This window comes from Cheilinus undulatus, linkage group 17, assembly GCF_018320785.1.
Source record: "Cheilinus undulatus linkage group 17, ASM1832078v1, whole genome shotgun sequence".
Lineage (NCBI taxonomy): Eukaryota > Metazoa > Chordata > Actinopteri > Labriformes > Labridae > Cheilinus > Cheilinus undulatus.
This window is the reverse complement of record NC_054881.1, coordinates 31,779,345-31,796,783: the sequence shown is the minus strand read 5'-3', so window position 1 is coordinate 31,796,783 and position 17,439 is coordinate 31,779,345. Positions and strand designations below refer to the sequence as shown.

The following is a 17,439-nucleotide window of genomic DNA, read 5'->3' as shown; positions in this document are numbered from 1 at the left end:
GTCTATGATCTTGACCACTCCAGAGTGTACCTCCCCTCCTGCCCAATAACAGCTGGGATTGGCTCAAGCATACACTGTATTTGCTCCATTTTTTTCAAGACATCATCAGAATTTGGCTATTTTCTTTATGAATTTCTAAATTATCTTAGGGAAGCCAGATCTGTTATCCAGGAAAAGGAGAAAAGTGTAAATCTGAGACTGAAATTTGCTTGTCACCACAAGAAAACCTAACAAAATATACATAGATGTGTTCACTTAGGGCTTTCATACATTGTAAACTTTGCAGCACTTTTTTTCCCCCTCCATACTTTCTCAATCCACTGGAAACAGCTTTGAAACCCACTTCTGGGTCCTGACCTAGCACTTGAGAACCACTGGATGGATGGATGCAGTAGAGTAGTAGTGCCTGCAGAAGTGGGCATACTTAATTTATCCCCTACACTTTTTTAGCAACCCATCTAGCACAGGATAAACTGCCTGTGTTAGACTGCTCTTGCATATTTAGAACACCTAAAAATAGGCCTTTTGTGGTTTGTGAATTGACAACCAGCATCTGCTGCTGCAGCTCTATTTGCGTTGGGAGATATCATAGAGAACCCTCTCTACTCTGCCTCTGATTGGCTTATTCTGATATTCTTACCCAACTGAACAATGAAGGCAATAACAAGTAGGCTTCTAGCCAATTAGAGGTAGAGTGAATTGTGCCTTTGCCATTCTAGGAAAAAAAATGCAGTGATGATCCGCATCAGACAGTGTTGAGAAGTGGGTAAACTTATACAACAAGTGGGTAATCTCCATAAATACATTTTTATCCTCCACTAAACCACTGGATGAATGAAAGTTACAGAACGAGAGGATATAGGGATATAAACTTGTGTTTCTCAGGAACTTTCAGGCACTTTTAGAACATTGTTTTTGGGTTGCTGGGGGAGGTTTTTTTTTTTTGTTGGAAATTTCTATTTGGGCTAAGGATACTTTCTGTTTTGATCGATCAACTCAACAAAAAAAAAAAAAAATGCTGGTAAAATGGAAGCCAGTTATGTTTCATAGAAAAATGTGGAAAAGAAACAAGAGTTTCAGTAAAAGGAGAAGGGATATTGCACTTGAATTCATCAGGTAGACAGACGCAGCTCTGACTGAATACTAATGTTGCTCTGTCTCCTCAATGTGTAAGGCAACAGATCTGAAAGAGGCACTTCACAAGGTCATGCTACAGGTTTAAATGTGTTTGTCAGCATATTTATGGCTTCTCAATCCCACAATTTTCTTGGAAAAAAAATCATTATCTCTGCAATGAAGACATGAATAGGAAAGGGGCAAATGAAATATAAAAACCATGGAACAAAAATAGAAGAAAAACTTCTAGTCGTGTCACTTTAAAAGAAAAATGAAATAGGCCTGAAACTGTGCAGCGCCGAAAGAGCTTTTCTGTGGGAAAGCTTTAACAATAGCAGTGTTCAGTGGCAGAGAGAAGATCAGAGCGAGCGGGGAATGGTTCATGATTTCCAGCACATCATCCATCAGAAGATTGAACACTCTTCAAAAACTGTGGCTGGGATAGGGTCAGTTGAGCAAGTGGAGGGCTTAATTTGCATTACCTCTCCCGAGCATCACTCCGTCACACTTATCATTAATCATTCACTCAGGTTAATACTCAACCTGATTTTGATGAGCTAAAGTTTCAAAGAGGCTTTTTGGATGTGATATTTAATGCTGTTAACAGCTGAGTAGACCACATGAGGATTATTTTCAATATCTGTTCCTTATTTAAGTGGAATAAGCTCTTTTTTAACTGCCTTGTTAAAAACTGAGAGGTGTAGGTACAAAAACTGTCATTGTGAAAAGTTAACTAAGGAGTAGCTAACTGCTAGTTAACCAGAGAGCAATAAAGATAAGTAAATTATGTAAATTCACATTCTAATACTACTCAAAACCATCCTTGCAGATTGAAGATGTAGTTCTACATTAAATTTAGAATATTCTGTATATCCTTTATATATAATCCTATATATCCATCCCCAATAACATCATAAAACACTAATGTTGCAAGATAGCTGAATACAAAAGTCAAAAATATGGTTATGTAGAAAGTAAAAGTAGAAAACTGCTAAGATCTTTGGACAAATTGAATTCAAACTAACAGATGTTGCAGGGAAATGCAGTCATGGCAGCTTGTCAGCATTTTCCCTCATATTCCTCAGTACCTAGGCACAGTGATGCAATACTGTTGATCTGTAGCAGACAACCTCTACCATGTTCTACACCTTTATTTACATGCTAACAATGTTGAATAGAAAAACACACTGTTCACTCAGAAGGCCAGAATCGCCAACTTGAAGACCTGAGTAAATGAAAAACTAATTTATCATGTTAAAGACAGGATTTATCCTGTACAGGGGAACATGAATAGAAGAACCAAATAGATGGCAAACTTTATTATAGAGAGTTGTTCAGATTTTTCTGTGCTGGACGGATGGTGACCACGGTCTATGAAGCCATGTCACAATCTTTGTTGAAAGACTAGAACATTCTGTCTCAGCCTCTCAGATGCGAAAATGTCAGACATTCTCAGTTTTAAACCCCTGTAACTTTAATGTGGTAGGTTTTCGTCAGCTGGCTTGAACAGGCTAAGCAATTTTAGGATATTATTTTTGTCTCTCTGAACTTTTGGTGTATGTAAGATTTAATTAGATATATTATGGTCTAAATAAACATGTCAGCTTGTTAAAAACCCACACATCCAGCAGTTATTGAGCAATGTTCTTGCAGTACTATGTTTGTGTTCATCTGGTGGACAGTGTGTAGGATTAGTCCTCACTGTCCTGTGAGCTCTTCTTTTGTCTACAGTCAGTCTTGAGGGGTGTGTGGCTTTAAGTTGCTAAAACTTCCACCTTATCACCAGCTTGTTTTTGGGAATGTTTCCTTTGCTAAGCATATAGTCGTGTTTACATGCAGAAATAAGCCAAGCTATGTTATACCTTGAGAAGACCATTTAACTGGACTACTGAGTGTATGCCAGTATACAAGCACTGAGGGAAGAATGGATTATTTATGGAAGCATATCCAGCTCTGCCTCAGCCCCTCCTCCTTGTGTTAGTTATCATTGGACCTCATCCGGTTGACCTACTATGTCACATACCAAACAATGGTCAGTTGTCGTTCTGTTTTCTTCCATCCATGTCCTTCAGTATGTTTTCAACTCCTTCAGCTGACGCAATATATCCTAGCTGTTTCTCAAAGCCAAGGAAGCATCCTCCAATGGCTGTTTTGAAGGATACATTGTCATCGACTGCTGTCAGAGGACTGTTCCAGTGTTCCAAGGACTGAGTCCTTTAAACAGAGAATTTCCAAGGATGCACTTGTGTATCCTCAGCTCGCAGAACTTACTCACAATCCAATGTGCATTGTTTTCCTTCTCTTAAAAAATAAATGAATAGCGTAATATCAGGAGAAAGCCAGGTCTTAGCACACTCAATACACACTAAAATGTCCTGTTTCCACCACAAATATGTTGCCATCATTATTTCATATAATCAAAGTAGCATCATATAATATGATTACATGATATAATTATATTATATGATTACATTAAATGATCAATATCATTATATGATGATATCATTATATATATTACAATTATATGATGATGTGATAGCTTTTTTTTCTGCCACTGCCTTGTATATGGGCATGACCCTTCCTATGATGTAATCACACATACTCGCTAGGCTGTTCCACATGTGTTCAGGAGTTGCCAGGGAGGACTCTGGACTCACCTCCAAGGATCCTGACTTGGGAGGATCCTTCCTACAGAGGAAGGATCCTGGACTTTGAGAAACTGATACTGTGTCCACCAGAACATGCATGGCTCTCACTCTTGTACTTCTCATGTTGATTAGGGATGTTCCTAGGCAAATTATTCCACATTCTCTTACCACTAGTTATAATTGTGTTTAGCCGTCAAGCTCAATGCCGAATAACAACACATGCTGTAAGCCAACTTCATACTGTTCAGGTAAACTTACTTGCAGAAGGTGGCATAAGTTAGCAGTGCTAGCACCGCAGACTTTGCTCCTCTGTGCAGGGGAACGTCCTACATGTAAATTCTTCAAATGCCAGGAGGCTTCATCAAGTATTTTACACAGTAAATGTAGTTTACAAAAGAGCCTGATATGCTCTAGAGCTGAAGAGTATCATGATCCTTTAAGTCCGTCACTGAAGTGACCACTCGTAAATCAGTCCTTTTATTCATTGTTAAATTAAAAAGAAGAAGCAAGGCTTCAAAAATGGCAACACACTATTTAATTCATTGCAAAAAAAAGAGGAACAATTCTGAAGAATATTCAGGCATGTTAAAGAAGATGAGTCATCTCACTTGTATGGCTATTACACTTTATATGGGCCTTTGAATGGTTCCTTTAGTTGAATATATGTAACCTATGTGTAAGGAGCTGCAGCCTTGCAGAGCCTCTGTTTTTTCTGTAAATGTAAGTATGTATAAATGAGTGGGCAGTTCTCTTCCTACTCTTAACTGAAATGAAATGAAATTTCTTTAACCTCCTTCTGTACAGAGTGGTGAAAAACTCAGAAAAAAACCCTCCTACACTGCAGGAGCTCTGCGAGGCTGTTTGACTTGACTGGAATCGAAGAGCTGAGCTGCCTCTCGTTGTTATTCTCAACAAATTTCTTGTGTTTATTCTCAAGGTCTCTGAAGTCCCGAGTAAAGATCATGATAGATGGAACTTTACTCATCTCTGGTCTTATCCCAGAGGACTCCGGGAACTACACCTGCATGCCCACCAACGGCCTGCTGACCCCACCCACCGCCTCTGCCATCCTCACCGTGATGCGTAAGTTTCAGTGTTTAGTCTGGGTAGTGTGTGCTTCTAGTCTAATCAATAGCATATCTCAGTATCAAAAGAGACTCAGTGGTGTGCATAAAATTCCTCATCTTTTTGTTGCTGCATTACAAATGATCATTTGCTGCAGCATCATTTTCTTCTAGGAATTATATACTAAAGAATAAAGGAAAACTTGGTTTAAGGGTGAAAACTGCAAGTGCTCACTGTCTGACAACAGTAGGTCACTGAGCTGCTCTAGTGCACGTGTAACCACACCCATCTGTGATGTCACAGGGAGCTGACTCAATTTGAGGTCCATTGTACATTTCTGCTGCCACTAGAGGTCAGTGAAGACAATTTTAGGCCACATAAAGTTGCTCTTATTTACTTTATAAACTTTCTTTAACTTCATTTTATTATACATAGAAAGGTAAGATGCATTCTCTGGATTCTGCTGGTAAAGATGAACGTTATCAATAAAAAGAGGAGAGGGGAAAGTGTCACTAAGTTTATTAGATGGAGTCTTTTTAAATGTACTCACTGTAAAATATCTGTGATATAGAATATAAACACTTTTATTGAAGAAGAAACATTCAGCTTTTGTTGTTTTTCTTCCATTTCTTCCTAAAGTATTCTTGCTAAGCCCACATTTGGAAATTTTAACATAGTTTTGCTATTGCACTCAATGTTTTGAGCTAATTTCAGCACCTAAAATAGATGCTTTTGGTCTTAGTTGCCTAAAAAGCTTATTTCTCTTTCAAACATTTTCCTCTAAGTACAGATATTATGGTCCTCATGTTTCAGTGTAATAAGTGACCATGCTAATTGGTGACTTTCAGCAGACCCTGTTGCCCAATGCAGTCGTTACAGTATCTATTGAAAACAGACACTGTCCTCTCTGATGCCTAGTGTGTCATATTTGATGTTAGAAAACCTACTTCATTCAGGAACACTCTCATCATACATTTAATCTTTTTATTGCAAAAAAAAAACCCTAGCTATAGCTATAAACCCCCATTCAGTTGTATAAAATAGAATAAAATTAGTTTAAAGCAATTAATCCATGCCATCCAGACAGACTCGACAAAGGGTCTTTACAGAGTCACTTTTTAAACTGATTCACTGATTTTATTTCCATTTGGGTGAAATCCTTGTCTGAACTGACATGTTAAGGCATTTGCCGCTGACATAAGCAGGTTTCTGATTGTGGTTATGATGTGATGTTGATTTTAAAGGATTTTATACCCTTTACAGGATTGGAATATTCTTAATTACAAACAGCCTGCCCTCTGAACATTTCACACCAGTAAAAGTCATCACCCATTCATTGAGCTGGAAATACGATAGGTTGTCCAAATAAAACCTGATTCATGAACTTTGCTGTAAAATATAGTCCCTTTAGAAATTATAAAGAGCTAAACTCTATCATTAAAATTGAATTAGAAATTCTGAATCATGGTTAAGTTTTTTATGCACCAGTGCATGAGATTTCCTTGGCAATGAAATTTTATTTGTAGTTGTTCTTACATTATAACAATTTGGATGTCTTTCCTCTATATAGACCCAGCCCAGGCTCTCAAAATGCCCCAGAAAACATACCTTCCCACAGGTATGGTTGGTGTGGTGACCTGCCCAGCAGCAGCTCAGCCTCCTCTGCTCCGTGTTGAGTGGACCAAAGATGGGGAACCACTTGACCTCTCCTTGGTAAGAACAAAAACAATAAAAGATGGACTGAGTTGCTTAGAGAATATATTTTGTTTCAGATTCATTTACTGCGTAAGTAATGAGTTTATATGACTGTACAACAACGATCATCTCCAGACTAAAGATATTTGCATAATTATAATCATCAGTAAATTACTTCTGGAGAAGGGGTGTGGTTTAGTAAGTTTTTTAATTTTTTTTCCCACATCTTTTAAACACAGCACATTCATACCCCTTTCATGTGTTCAGTTTTGTTATGTTGCAGCCTGCTGCTACAGTTAAAAAAGCATTTCTATTTTCAATAATGTGCACTCAGTACCCTATCCTGACAAAGTGAAAATTGAGCTTTAGAATTGTTGCAAATTTATTAAAAAAAAATAAAATCACATTGACTTAAGTATTCAGCCTCTTTGCACATGATTTAGAAAGGCACACAACTCTCTTGGCTTTCACACAGTTTTTTGCAAACTCTTACCCCTTACTTACACCAGATACGTGTTCGGTCCGTCTCCACTCCAGCATGGAAACGGAGCAGATAGGTTTTAGTTTTAGTCAATGAGAGAGCTTCCACCAGCTCCTCTGCATTACATTTCTGCTCCGGCAGAGCTTCGGCAGTCTAGAGCCCTCCGCAGCAGATACGCTGGACTTCTATTTCTGCCGGATGCTGGAGACCTGCACATAAATTCAGCATGCAAATGAGGCAGGAAGTGTTGCTGAAACCAAATTAAAATATCCAGTTAAATTTCAGAATAACATACTCCTTGTTGACGCCAGACTAATGCTAGACTGTATTTCCTTTCACTACATCACCAAAAAGTCATAAATGGGGTGTAACAGAGCCTGTAGTCAATAGGCCAGAGGAGCAAAAAGAAGCACATTTATTTATAAAGGGTTGCTGACCCATAGCAGAAGCACAAAAATCCACATGAAAGAACAAAAGAGAGACAGATCAAAACAAGTTCATCCAACTCCTGCAGTTCAGAACAATAGCATCACATGTGTTTATGTTTTATAGCACTTTAGTAGTTTCTGCTCATATGGCCAGGTGTGATTCTGTAAGTACCGCGAAACTACTTGGTCTCGCAGACCTAGCAGTCTGTGCAGTGCTGTGCTGCACTGCAAAGGCAGTCAGTGAGTGTTGACGGACGGCGGGAACTAAGTCAAACTGCAGCGCAGCTGTGCTGGAGTGGAGACGTATCTGGTGTTTTTTTTAGGTGTAAGTGGGCTCCATGCATTGCACTGACGCAAAGCTTCCATCTACTCACTCTGCCATAAGCCAGGATTGGTGGAGGACTGCAGTGATGTTTTTCCTTCTGGAACTTTGTCCCACCTTCACACAAGATCCCTGGAGCTCAGTCAGAGTGACTATCAGGTTCTTGGTCACCTCTCTTACTAAGGCCCGTCTTCCCCAGTTGCTCAGTTTGGCTGGGGCAGCTCTTGGAAGAGTCCTGGCTGTGCAAAACTTTTTCCATTTGAGAATTATGGAGGCTGCTGTGCTTTTGGGAACCTTAGGTTGAGCAGAAAATTTTTTGTAGCCTTCCCCAGATCGGTGCCAGCACAGACTCATTGCTTGTTTTTTGCTCTGATATGCATTATCAGCTGTGAGGCCTTCTAAAGAGAGGTGTGCGCCTTTCCAAATCATGTCCAATCAATTTATTTTACCACAGGTGGACTCCAATCAAGGAATAGAAACATCTCAGCAACAATCCAGAGAAGTTGGAAAAGACTGAGCTAAATTTTAAGTGTTGTTGCGAAGGGTCTGAATACTTATGTCAGTGTGATATTTCAGCTTGTAATTGTTCTTAAATTGCAAAAATTTCTAAAATTCTTTTTTCACTTTTTCATGATGGGGTTCTCAATGTAGATTAACAAGAATAAAAATGATTTTGTTTTTTACTGTAGCGTCAAGCTGCAACATAAGAAAAACAAAAACAGTGAAGAGGTCTGAATACTTTCAGAATGCACTGTATTTACATAGTCTGATTATTAGGGGCAGTAGGTGGTTTTGAATTCCACCAAGAAGAAGAAAGAAGAAGAGACAGTCATGGCAGCCACTCAGGTCAACATTTGTTTGTGCTCAGTGTAGACAATGGAGTCCATCCTGAAGGCTACTATGGATGTTTTAAATATTTTTAAATGCCAACAACGACCCTCTTCCTACTTCTATATCTCTGAGTGTGGATATGATGGTTTTGGAAGAGACGGTGTATGTTGAGAATAGCCTAACAGTACCATGCCCAAGTACCCTGTACTGAGGCATGTTTACATCTATTTGTAGAATCCGTACATAGAGATAATGTTACACTCATTATCAGCACTCATGGAATGTTCTTGTCCAATCAGTTTACCCATTCCTCCTTCATTGCATAGTCTTTTTTCTGGGATAAAATTTCAGATTAAAAAGATCAATATAAAGAATACTGCCCAAACTGTCCTATGTAAGACCTCAAATCTTTGCCCCTCACTTTGTCTGATTGTTTCGACATTAAATAGAGTCTTATTGGTGCACAGATCATGGGGGGCAGCATTCTTTTTTCTTTCAGCATAGGAGTATCAGATATGCTGCTTACTACAGGCATGTATGAAGCGACAGTCTCCAGGCAGCCATTATGCAAAAAATTCTCCTACAATCATCCCACTCAACAGAACAGCAGAGCAACAGTTTTCAAACTATAACAGTGAACACTCAAGAGGACATTACATGATTTCCTTCCAGCATGTGATTGGATGTCTGCTTTGTCCAGTGATAAAGACCTCCTTTCAGTCTTTCAAAGTCATTCAATCACATTCATCTTAATGGACAGGGATGATGGGTTCCATCTTAAAAGCTTTGAAGCAATCCCCAAGGAACTCTTGCACGCCCTTTGCTCTTTCCCTTTTTTCATTTCAAACTAAGAGCTCAGGATGAACGCTCAAAAGATCCAGCACTTCTCCTCCTGACCCGTCACACACCGAGTCCACCCTCCCACTCAACACTTTAGTGATGGACGTGTCGCCTGATGCGACACACCACAGGAAGTGTAACAATTTCCTCTGGTGTTAGACAATGCTGTCGGAGTCAGGCTGTTATTCTGCCAATTATTTTAAATTTATCCTGGATGTGACGGGCTTTGGTAACCACTGTGATACCATCTCACAGCCTAATTCAGGGAAAGATAAGAGCTATTTTGACTTCATTAAAATGAGTGGGAACCTTTGATGAATCAAAACATAGCATAAGCCTTCCACTATGGCTTAATGGAAAAAAGGCTTGAAAGTGCACCTTCTGTCTGGGATTTGAAGTCCCTCTCTGTTCAAAGAATATCCAAATTGTTATTATTATATTTTTTTAAATTAAAGCAAAAAAGATCAGTCCTCTTTCAGTTAGTTATCATCCTGCAAAAGCTTTGGCAACATTAATAAATAAAACACAATTCTCAAGAAGTTTGGAAATAATCTTCCCAATGGGGATTTAAGTACTTAACCACTGCAGGATTGTGGCAGGAAGATATAAAAGAAATACTTCTGAAATCCTTCAAACACAGCTGAGGAGCTCATGCATGTGGCTTCACAGTGGTTTCAGATTTGTGCCTTTTAGCTCTCTAAGCTCTCTACACATTTCTTTTCATGCAAATAATGACATGTATCAATCAAGATTGCATGTCCTAGTTCCTTCTCTGATATTTCTGCCAGAGGTGTGTGACCATTGTGTGTTTCTTTCAGTATCCAGGATGGACTGTAACTCCAGAGGGCTCTTTGTCCATGGCAGCAGTCAATGACGATACAGCAGGCGTGTACACTTGTACTCCATTCAACAGCTACGGCAGCATGGGATCATCAAGGCCAACAACTGTAATTTTACAGGTCAGTATGGGGTCTTTCAGTAAAACAAATCTCTTTCCTAAGCTATTCTTAATCTCAATGTGCAAATCGCTACATTCTGTGCTCCATAAAGTGCACATGGTTGGTCAATCAGGCCTTTCAAGCTCAGAAACAGCCACATTATCTGCCCTAGTTGTGCTTAACCATCTATCCACCCCACTGTGCATGTGTTTTAATTACCCATAACGGCATCTGTCACAGCAAATTAACAACTTCACAGAAACGACATTTTAATGACCTTTTCACAGCGACATGTGGCCCTCTGGCATTAATGGAAGTCAACTCAGACTCACTACAATAGCTCCACTGTTAGGGAGTTAATTGTGTGGCTAATCCTTTTGTTATTAAGATAATCTTGTCCAAAGCGGCAGTAATCCAGTCTTAAAATCCATTGTTGGCAATGCTGCAATCTCCTTGATTCAGTTATATTGCTTTGGCAATTCACAGGACCCCCCATCATTCAGCGCCACTCCAGAGAAGCAGTACCAGCAGGAAGCTGGTGGGACTCTCCTCATCCCCTGTCAGGGAAACGATGACCCCACAGTTAAAGTGACCTGGAGCAAGGTAAATAACCCTGAGCGTTTTTAAGAAGTAAGCACTCATGTTGGATTCATGATGCTGAGGATAGGGACAAGTACAGACTTTCATCTTTTTCAGTGGTTCTGAATAACTCAGCCTGTGCTGCTGGTGTCTTTTCTGTAAAGCACAAACTTTTCCTTTTAGGTGCAGCATGCATAAGCAAAAAGTTTAGCAGAAATGTACTTTAACACAGTGCAGTCCTGTGCTCCTCTCACACTCGTCATTTTCTAGATAATTTCAGGGCATTGAAGTCATGACATTCTCCAAAACGTCCCTCCATACATGTCCCACAGTCAGAGATTATGTCATAAAGTACAATGACATACAGTTAGAAAAAGATGACATATTTATAAACACTTTCTGAAAGCCTCAGAGGATTCTGCAGAGTGTTATTGCAGCGAAATAATTCCAAAAGGTCGGTGCCACAAATGGACGATACCACCTGGGAAAGTGGCAAGCTGGCTTGCTCAATACGATAGTTAATGGTGATTGGATGAGACGTTGAGCTCATGACTTCACTTGATTAGAGGGCAGGACTTTCCAGACAAAGTTGTGTGCACAAAACACCATCAAGCTCTAGGAGGCTACAGCGCAATTTTGAGAAGAAAAATAATCATGTTGACACCACACACTTGGGCATTAGTCAGACACATAATCGTCTGGACAAGCAACTACTTAGAATCCTCTCCTGCTTTCGTGGGGTGATGCAAATCTGGCCTCAAATCAGGCAGTCATAGTGTGTGATCAGCCTTATTGAGGCAGGTGAAAAGAGAATAAACACAGCCAAGCAAGGGAGATAAAAAGCATGTATATTCACTCCTTTTTTATTGTTGTGAAGATGATCAAGTTGCTGGAAAGAGAAGTAGAGCTGAGAGAGGATGAGGGAACTTGACAGTCATTTGGGACTTCATTCAAAATGTTCAGGGCTCATGGTAGGCCTCCTTGAGTGGTAGTGCACTAGGCAACCACCTACGTTTTTTTTTTATTTCACCTCGACACATCAAAGAAAACTTCAGCAATTTTAAACAAAGCAGTAAAATAATTAACAGGCAACTAAGGAGAGCAGGAGGAGCTAGAAGCAGTTAAACTCTGCTCAATAACTTCAGCCTGCCCACACACTTGAGGTGAATGTTCCAGATTATTACCACCTGCTGTGTTCACAAATCACTCACCCTGACTTCCAAAACACTTTCCTATGTTTAGCAGGCAGGAACATGTCTGCATAAAGTCAGGGTAATAATTCTAATATATTCACACGTATAACCAAAGGAAAGGTTTGTGCATGTGCAAAAAGGGCTCTATCTGCTCTCTTGGACAGAACAGATTTCTGATGTTTCCTCCTTGAGTTTTTATTGTTATTGTTGTGCAGTATTCAAACTTGAAGGTTATTTGTTTGAAACAGACAAAAGAATCTTCAGCAGGGTCCACTGAAATAGTCAGAAAATGATTGGAAAGACATTTTGTAATCAGATTTCAATCATCCGATTATTTTCAGTGCCATGATCTTGCTCTTCTTTCTTGAAAAACTACTTTTTTACGTAGTTGTACTGAAGTGTCAAAACAATACAAGTGCTACAAAAGCCAGCAGAACAGTATTGAAGACAAATAGAGACAAATGGAACATTGAGACAATATTCGGACAGGAGATCATCATTTACTGAGGACAAAAAACCCAAACATATCCAAACAAAGAGGAGGGACAGGCGGAGGAGCTAGATGGGATCATTTCTTTCTGGTCCTGTTTGTGGTAAATCATTCTGCACTCAGGGAAAGAAATGTGTCATATCAAATCAGATGCTGGGGAATAACCTAACCATACAAGTCACACAAAACTGCACTTGACCTTCAGCTAGTGGTTTTTAGTTGCTCTCAGAGAAATGTAACTTGGCAAAAACTTTGATTTGATTTTCAAATTGGCATGTTTAAGGTCTAATTTAAAAATTCAATCAGCCAATTCAGATTTTTTTCTGGTCTGACCTTCTGATACCTGTTTTATTTCTTTAAAAAATTATGACAGTAATTTGTTGTGCCTCATCTCTAATGGATTTACTTTTTATGTTCATAATATAACATTAGTTGTTGATTAATTGGCTATTAAGAGGACTGGCTGGTCACCAGTCATGGCCAAGCAGGCTAAAACGTGGGTAATTCCTCGGTCCTCAGTTAGTCTATTGGGGCATCTTTAATAAAAAACAATAACAGAAGATGACGTCAAGGGTTGGAGTTTTAGAGAATCATGCCCATAAATCCACACAACTCCAACCTGGCACTACCAATAAAAACAACTTAGAATGAACCACAGTCAAGAGGAAGTGGGGAATAATTGTGGTTCATCATTAAATAAAAGCAGCACAAGCCATAATTGGGATACAGTAACAGAACAGAATTGCAGCTTCCATAAGCATTAGCTGCTCCATAGAGTTTTCCATAGCAATGATAAACATGGCATGGCTGTCTGTCACTGGAAGTAAATGTGTGGCCAGGCGCTGTGTTACACGGCACAAAAAATAAAGGCTGGCCCTATGTTATGGGTCAGGGTATCATCTATGGTTAACATGCTAGTTCCCGTGCATTTTCATTGGAAACAATTGCACTTTTAAATAGTATTCTGTTTTAAAAGATGCAGCTTTTCTAGACTTTACAATAGAGATCGTCACATGTGACACTTCTCGACCAATCAAAACACTGAAACACAGAGGAGCAGCAAAGACAAGAGAATTTATCGAAGCACAAAGTGAATCAGTGACAGTAAAGACAGTTTGCTCAAGACAGAAAAACATTTTTCAAGTACTTAACTGAAACTTTTATGTAGAAAATTCTGTTTTAAGAATCTACAAATTATACCTCTGGTAAAGCAAAAAAGTTAAAGTCCCTGTAAAGTGATAAAAAAAAAAATCTGTATTCTAGGTTTGTTGTATGACAGGTCACTGTGTTATGAAACACCAGGCTAAATTTCAGTCATGAAAAACATCTAAGTATAAATTAGGCTTCAAAATCATGAAAAAATTAAGCAGAAGTATCTGCTCCAGGATAGTGTGGGCATATTGGTTGAACTTGCCAAAGCCATGCCCACTCACAAGAAATACCATCCTTCCAAATGTAAAAAAAAAAAAATGCTCCAACCTGAATGGAGAAATCACATGTCTGATATGCTGCTATGTCACAGCTTTTTCTTTTAAGCCATAAGAGAAACCCTTATGTCACAACAGGCCGACAGATTAGAGCTAAAGAGTCACAGTGTCATTTTCTCATTCTGTATTTAACTCTCCAGGTATTTCTTATATCTAATTTTCTGAGAGATGTAAAGTTATGTCTGTCTCACAAATGCCACTGAAAACATTCCATTTCCTGATGTTGCTCTTCAAAATAAAAGTCTTCAATTATGATTAGCATTGGAGGCTTTTATTGTGACAGGCTTGGCAGGAATAGAATGTGTCTATCAACTGATACTTTACTACACTTTAGCACTGCAATGCTAACAGACATCAGGGATTAAACCTTGGTTACTTAGAGAGAGATAAAGCCACATCTTATTTTAATAAACCAGGAAAAAAGAGAAGAGAAAAATATGGATTAAAACACACCTTCAACGTGTAAAACGTGTGTTTCTGTTGCATCTGTTTGAAGTAAAAAAATAAGCAAAAAAAAAAAACAAAAAAAAACCCACCATAATCCCCCCTCCACCAAACTTCACACTTGGCACAATGCAGTCAGACAAGTACCGTTCTCCTGGCAACCGCCAAACTTAAACTCTTCCATCAGATTGCCAGATGGAGAAGTGCGACACTGTTCTTGAGTCCAGTGGCAGCGTGCTTTACACCAATACATCAGGCGCTTTGCATTGCACTTGGTGATGTATGGCTTGGATGCAGCTGCTCGGCCATGGAAACCCATTCCATGAAGCTCTCTATGCACTGTTCTTGAGCTAATCTGAAGGCCACATGAAGTTTGGAGGTCTGTAGCGATTGACTCTGCAGAAAGTTGGTGACCTCTGCGCACTATGCGCCTCAGCATCCGCTGATTCTGCTTCATCATTTTATGTGGCCTACCACTTCATGGCTGAGTTGCTGTAATTCCCAGTGGCTTACACTTTGTTATAATGCGACTGACAGTTGACTATGGAATATTTAGGAGTGAGGAAATTTCACCACTGGACTTGTTGCACAGGTGGCATCCTATCACAGTACCACACTGGAATTCACTGAGCTCCTGAGAGCGACCCATTCTTTTACAAATGTTTGTAGAAACAGTATGCATGCTTTGATGCTTGATTTTATACACCTGTGGCCATGGAAGTGCTTGGAACACCTGATTTCAATTATTTGGATGGGTGAGTGAATACTTTTGGCAATATAGTGTGCTTTTAATGACGTATAGGCCACTGTGGCTGACAGATGTGGCAAATTTACCTTACAATGAACAAAAACACAGCATTTAGCTGGCTGTTAATTTTCAACGAAGGCAGTGACATTAGCTAACAATAGACTGTATTGAGATGAACTGCTTGGTGTTTTTATATGATTGTATCATGACGGGGGTGGGGTAGTTCCCCACAATGCCCAATGATTCCAAGTAGGTTGCTATATTTGCCTTGCCAAACTCAAAGCAAGACAGGAAAAAGGTGAAAACTTTCTAACGATCTAAATTCAGTAATTCAGTCACACATGGATGTCAGTGTTTTCACGTGTTTACACCAACCTTATTCCAATAAATCTAGTGTGATAAGATACAAACTTTGGATTTCACTTTACATGGACTTTAAGGAATACCATTCAATGGCCAAACACAGTCTGGACTTCACTTTTTCAGAGCAGCACTTCGCAATGTGTGGATGAAAAAACTTTTCACCTAATGAGACTTCTAATGCTCATTAAGCTTCACTTATTTATGCTTTAGCTTCATATAGACTAAATGAGCATTTGATTAAGAAGTGTGCACTTTAAAGTGCAACTTTAACACATCGAAAACTAAGAAGCCAATCTCCTCAATTAAAAGAAATCATTTAAACTGAGACACAGACCTGGGAGCAGGATCAGTTGCCAGAATCAATAATAAAACAAAGTGATTGTGCATACTGTATAATTTATTAACTCAAATTCAAAGGTAAGGTACTCTTTAACCTCATCCATTACTTTATTTAAAAAATCTAATCAGCTGAAGTACGGAGCCCAAAAAAGCTTAAAATACATCAATGTCCAAAGACTTTGGGACTGTAATGCATATTGGAGCTGGAGTGACCTTAATCTTCACTGTGATACATTTTCAAATTTACTTGTAGAACAATAAATGGAATTAAAACATTTTATAGCATAAACCAATTGTATTTGCCTCCTTGTGTTGCTTCCTTTTATTTTGATCTCTCTGACATTGTCTGTTTGAGCTATTCTTGGACAATTTATGAGATTGAGTAAATTCTGCTCAAGAAGAGATTCTGATGTCAGTCATTTGATTTGCAGTCCATTCAGGCAGTGTATTGGCTATATTTAGACATGCAGTGTGTTTTGGTTCTACTGTGGATTGTCGTTGTCTTGTTTTTGTAGGTCGACTTGGCTCGCCGGATATCCTACTCTATAGAATCCAATGGTTCTCTGCTTCTGCAGCCTCTCACTAAAGACCACCAGGGGAAGTGGGAGTGCAGCGCTTCTAACCGTGTTGCTTCAGTGAAAGCCAGCACACAAGTGTTTGTCCTTGGTGAGTACGCACAGAAGGCTTCCTTCAGGAGAAAAGCACAACAGGAGGTTTTTATATTGTTTCTCCATACGCAGCCTCCTTTACATCAAGGATAAGATGGATTTCTGTGCCTGCAATCCGCCTCCAAAAGATAAAGTAGTACATGTAGAGATGGCCTCTAAACTTTTGTAGATTTAGGTAGTTGAAGTGCTGGCCGATTTCCACCAACTCCTCTCCTCTCCCATCTTTGCAGGAACAAGTCCCCATGCAGCTACCTCTCTGTCTGTCTCTTCAGGGGTGAAGCAGGCCAACATATCCTGGGAGGCTGGCTTTGATGGAGGATCAGCACAGACATTTTCAGTTTGGTGGGTGTAAAGCCTCCCACTTTCTTCTTGGGCTGTAACCATGGCAGCCATCGACAGCACTGGTATTACTCTATTGATCTCCAGGATGAGGAATTCATTTATGTGTTATCGCTCCTTGGCAGCAACAATAAAAAACGTTGCTGCAGAGCACAGCTGTGTATCACAGTGGCCATGCTAGCTACAACAGGAGGTAACCCTACAAAATAAAGCGTCATGCATTTGTTTCTGGTGAATCAGCATTTCTGGAGCAGTGTGCAAATCCCAGATAAAGGTCTGCTATTTGTTTGAGCGCTAGTGTTTTAGGTATGTCTGCAATTTATGAAAAGAAAGTGATGAACGGTATAAAAGAATTGTCATGACTCAAACATTGCTGCTTTTACTAAACGGAAAGGGAACAAGTCTTTGCGTTACAATGTCTGGTA

The 17,439-nt window shown here is 39.4% G+C and overlaps 1 protein-coding gene across 1 annotated transcript in view; it reads left to right on the top strand.

Annotated features, from left to right (window-relative positions):
• The window catches only part of igsf9a (immunoglobulin superfamily, member 9a), a 95,522-nt gene that overhangs the window by 63,551 nt on the left and 14,532 nt on the right, over positions 1–17,439 (top strand). The window contains exons 8-13 of the mRNA XM_041810322.1: positions 4,702–4,847; positions 6,400–6,542; positions 10,245–10,385; positions 10,851–10,967; positions 16,523–16,673; positions 16,906–17,017. Of these exons, the coding sequence (XP_041666256.1) occupies positions 4,702–4,847; positions 6,400–6,542; positions 10,245–10,385; positions 10,851–10,967; positions 16,523–16,673; positions 16,906–17,017 (810 nt within the window). The remainder of the gene's footprint in view (positions 1–4,701; positions 4,848–6,399; positions 6,543–10,244; positions 10,386–10,850; positions 10,968–16,522; positions 16,674–16,905; positions 17,018–17,439) is intronic.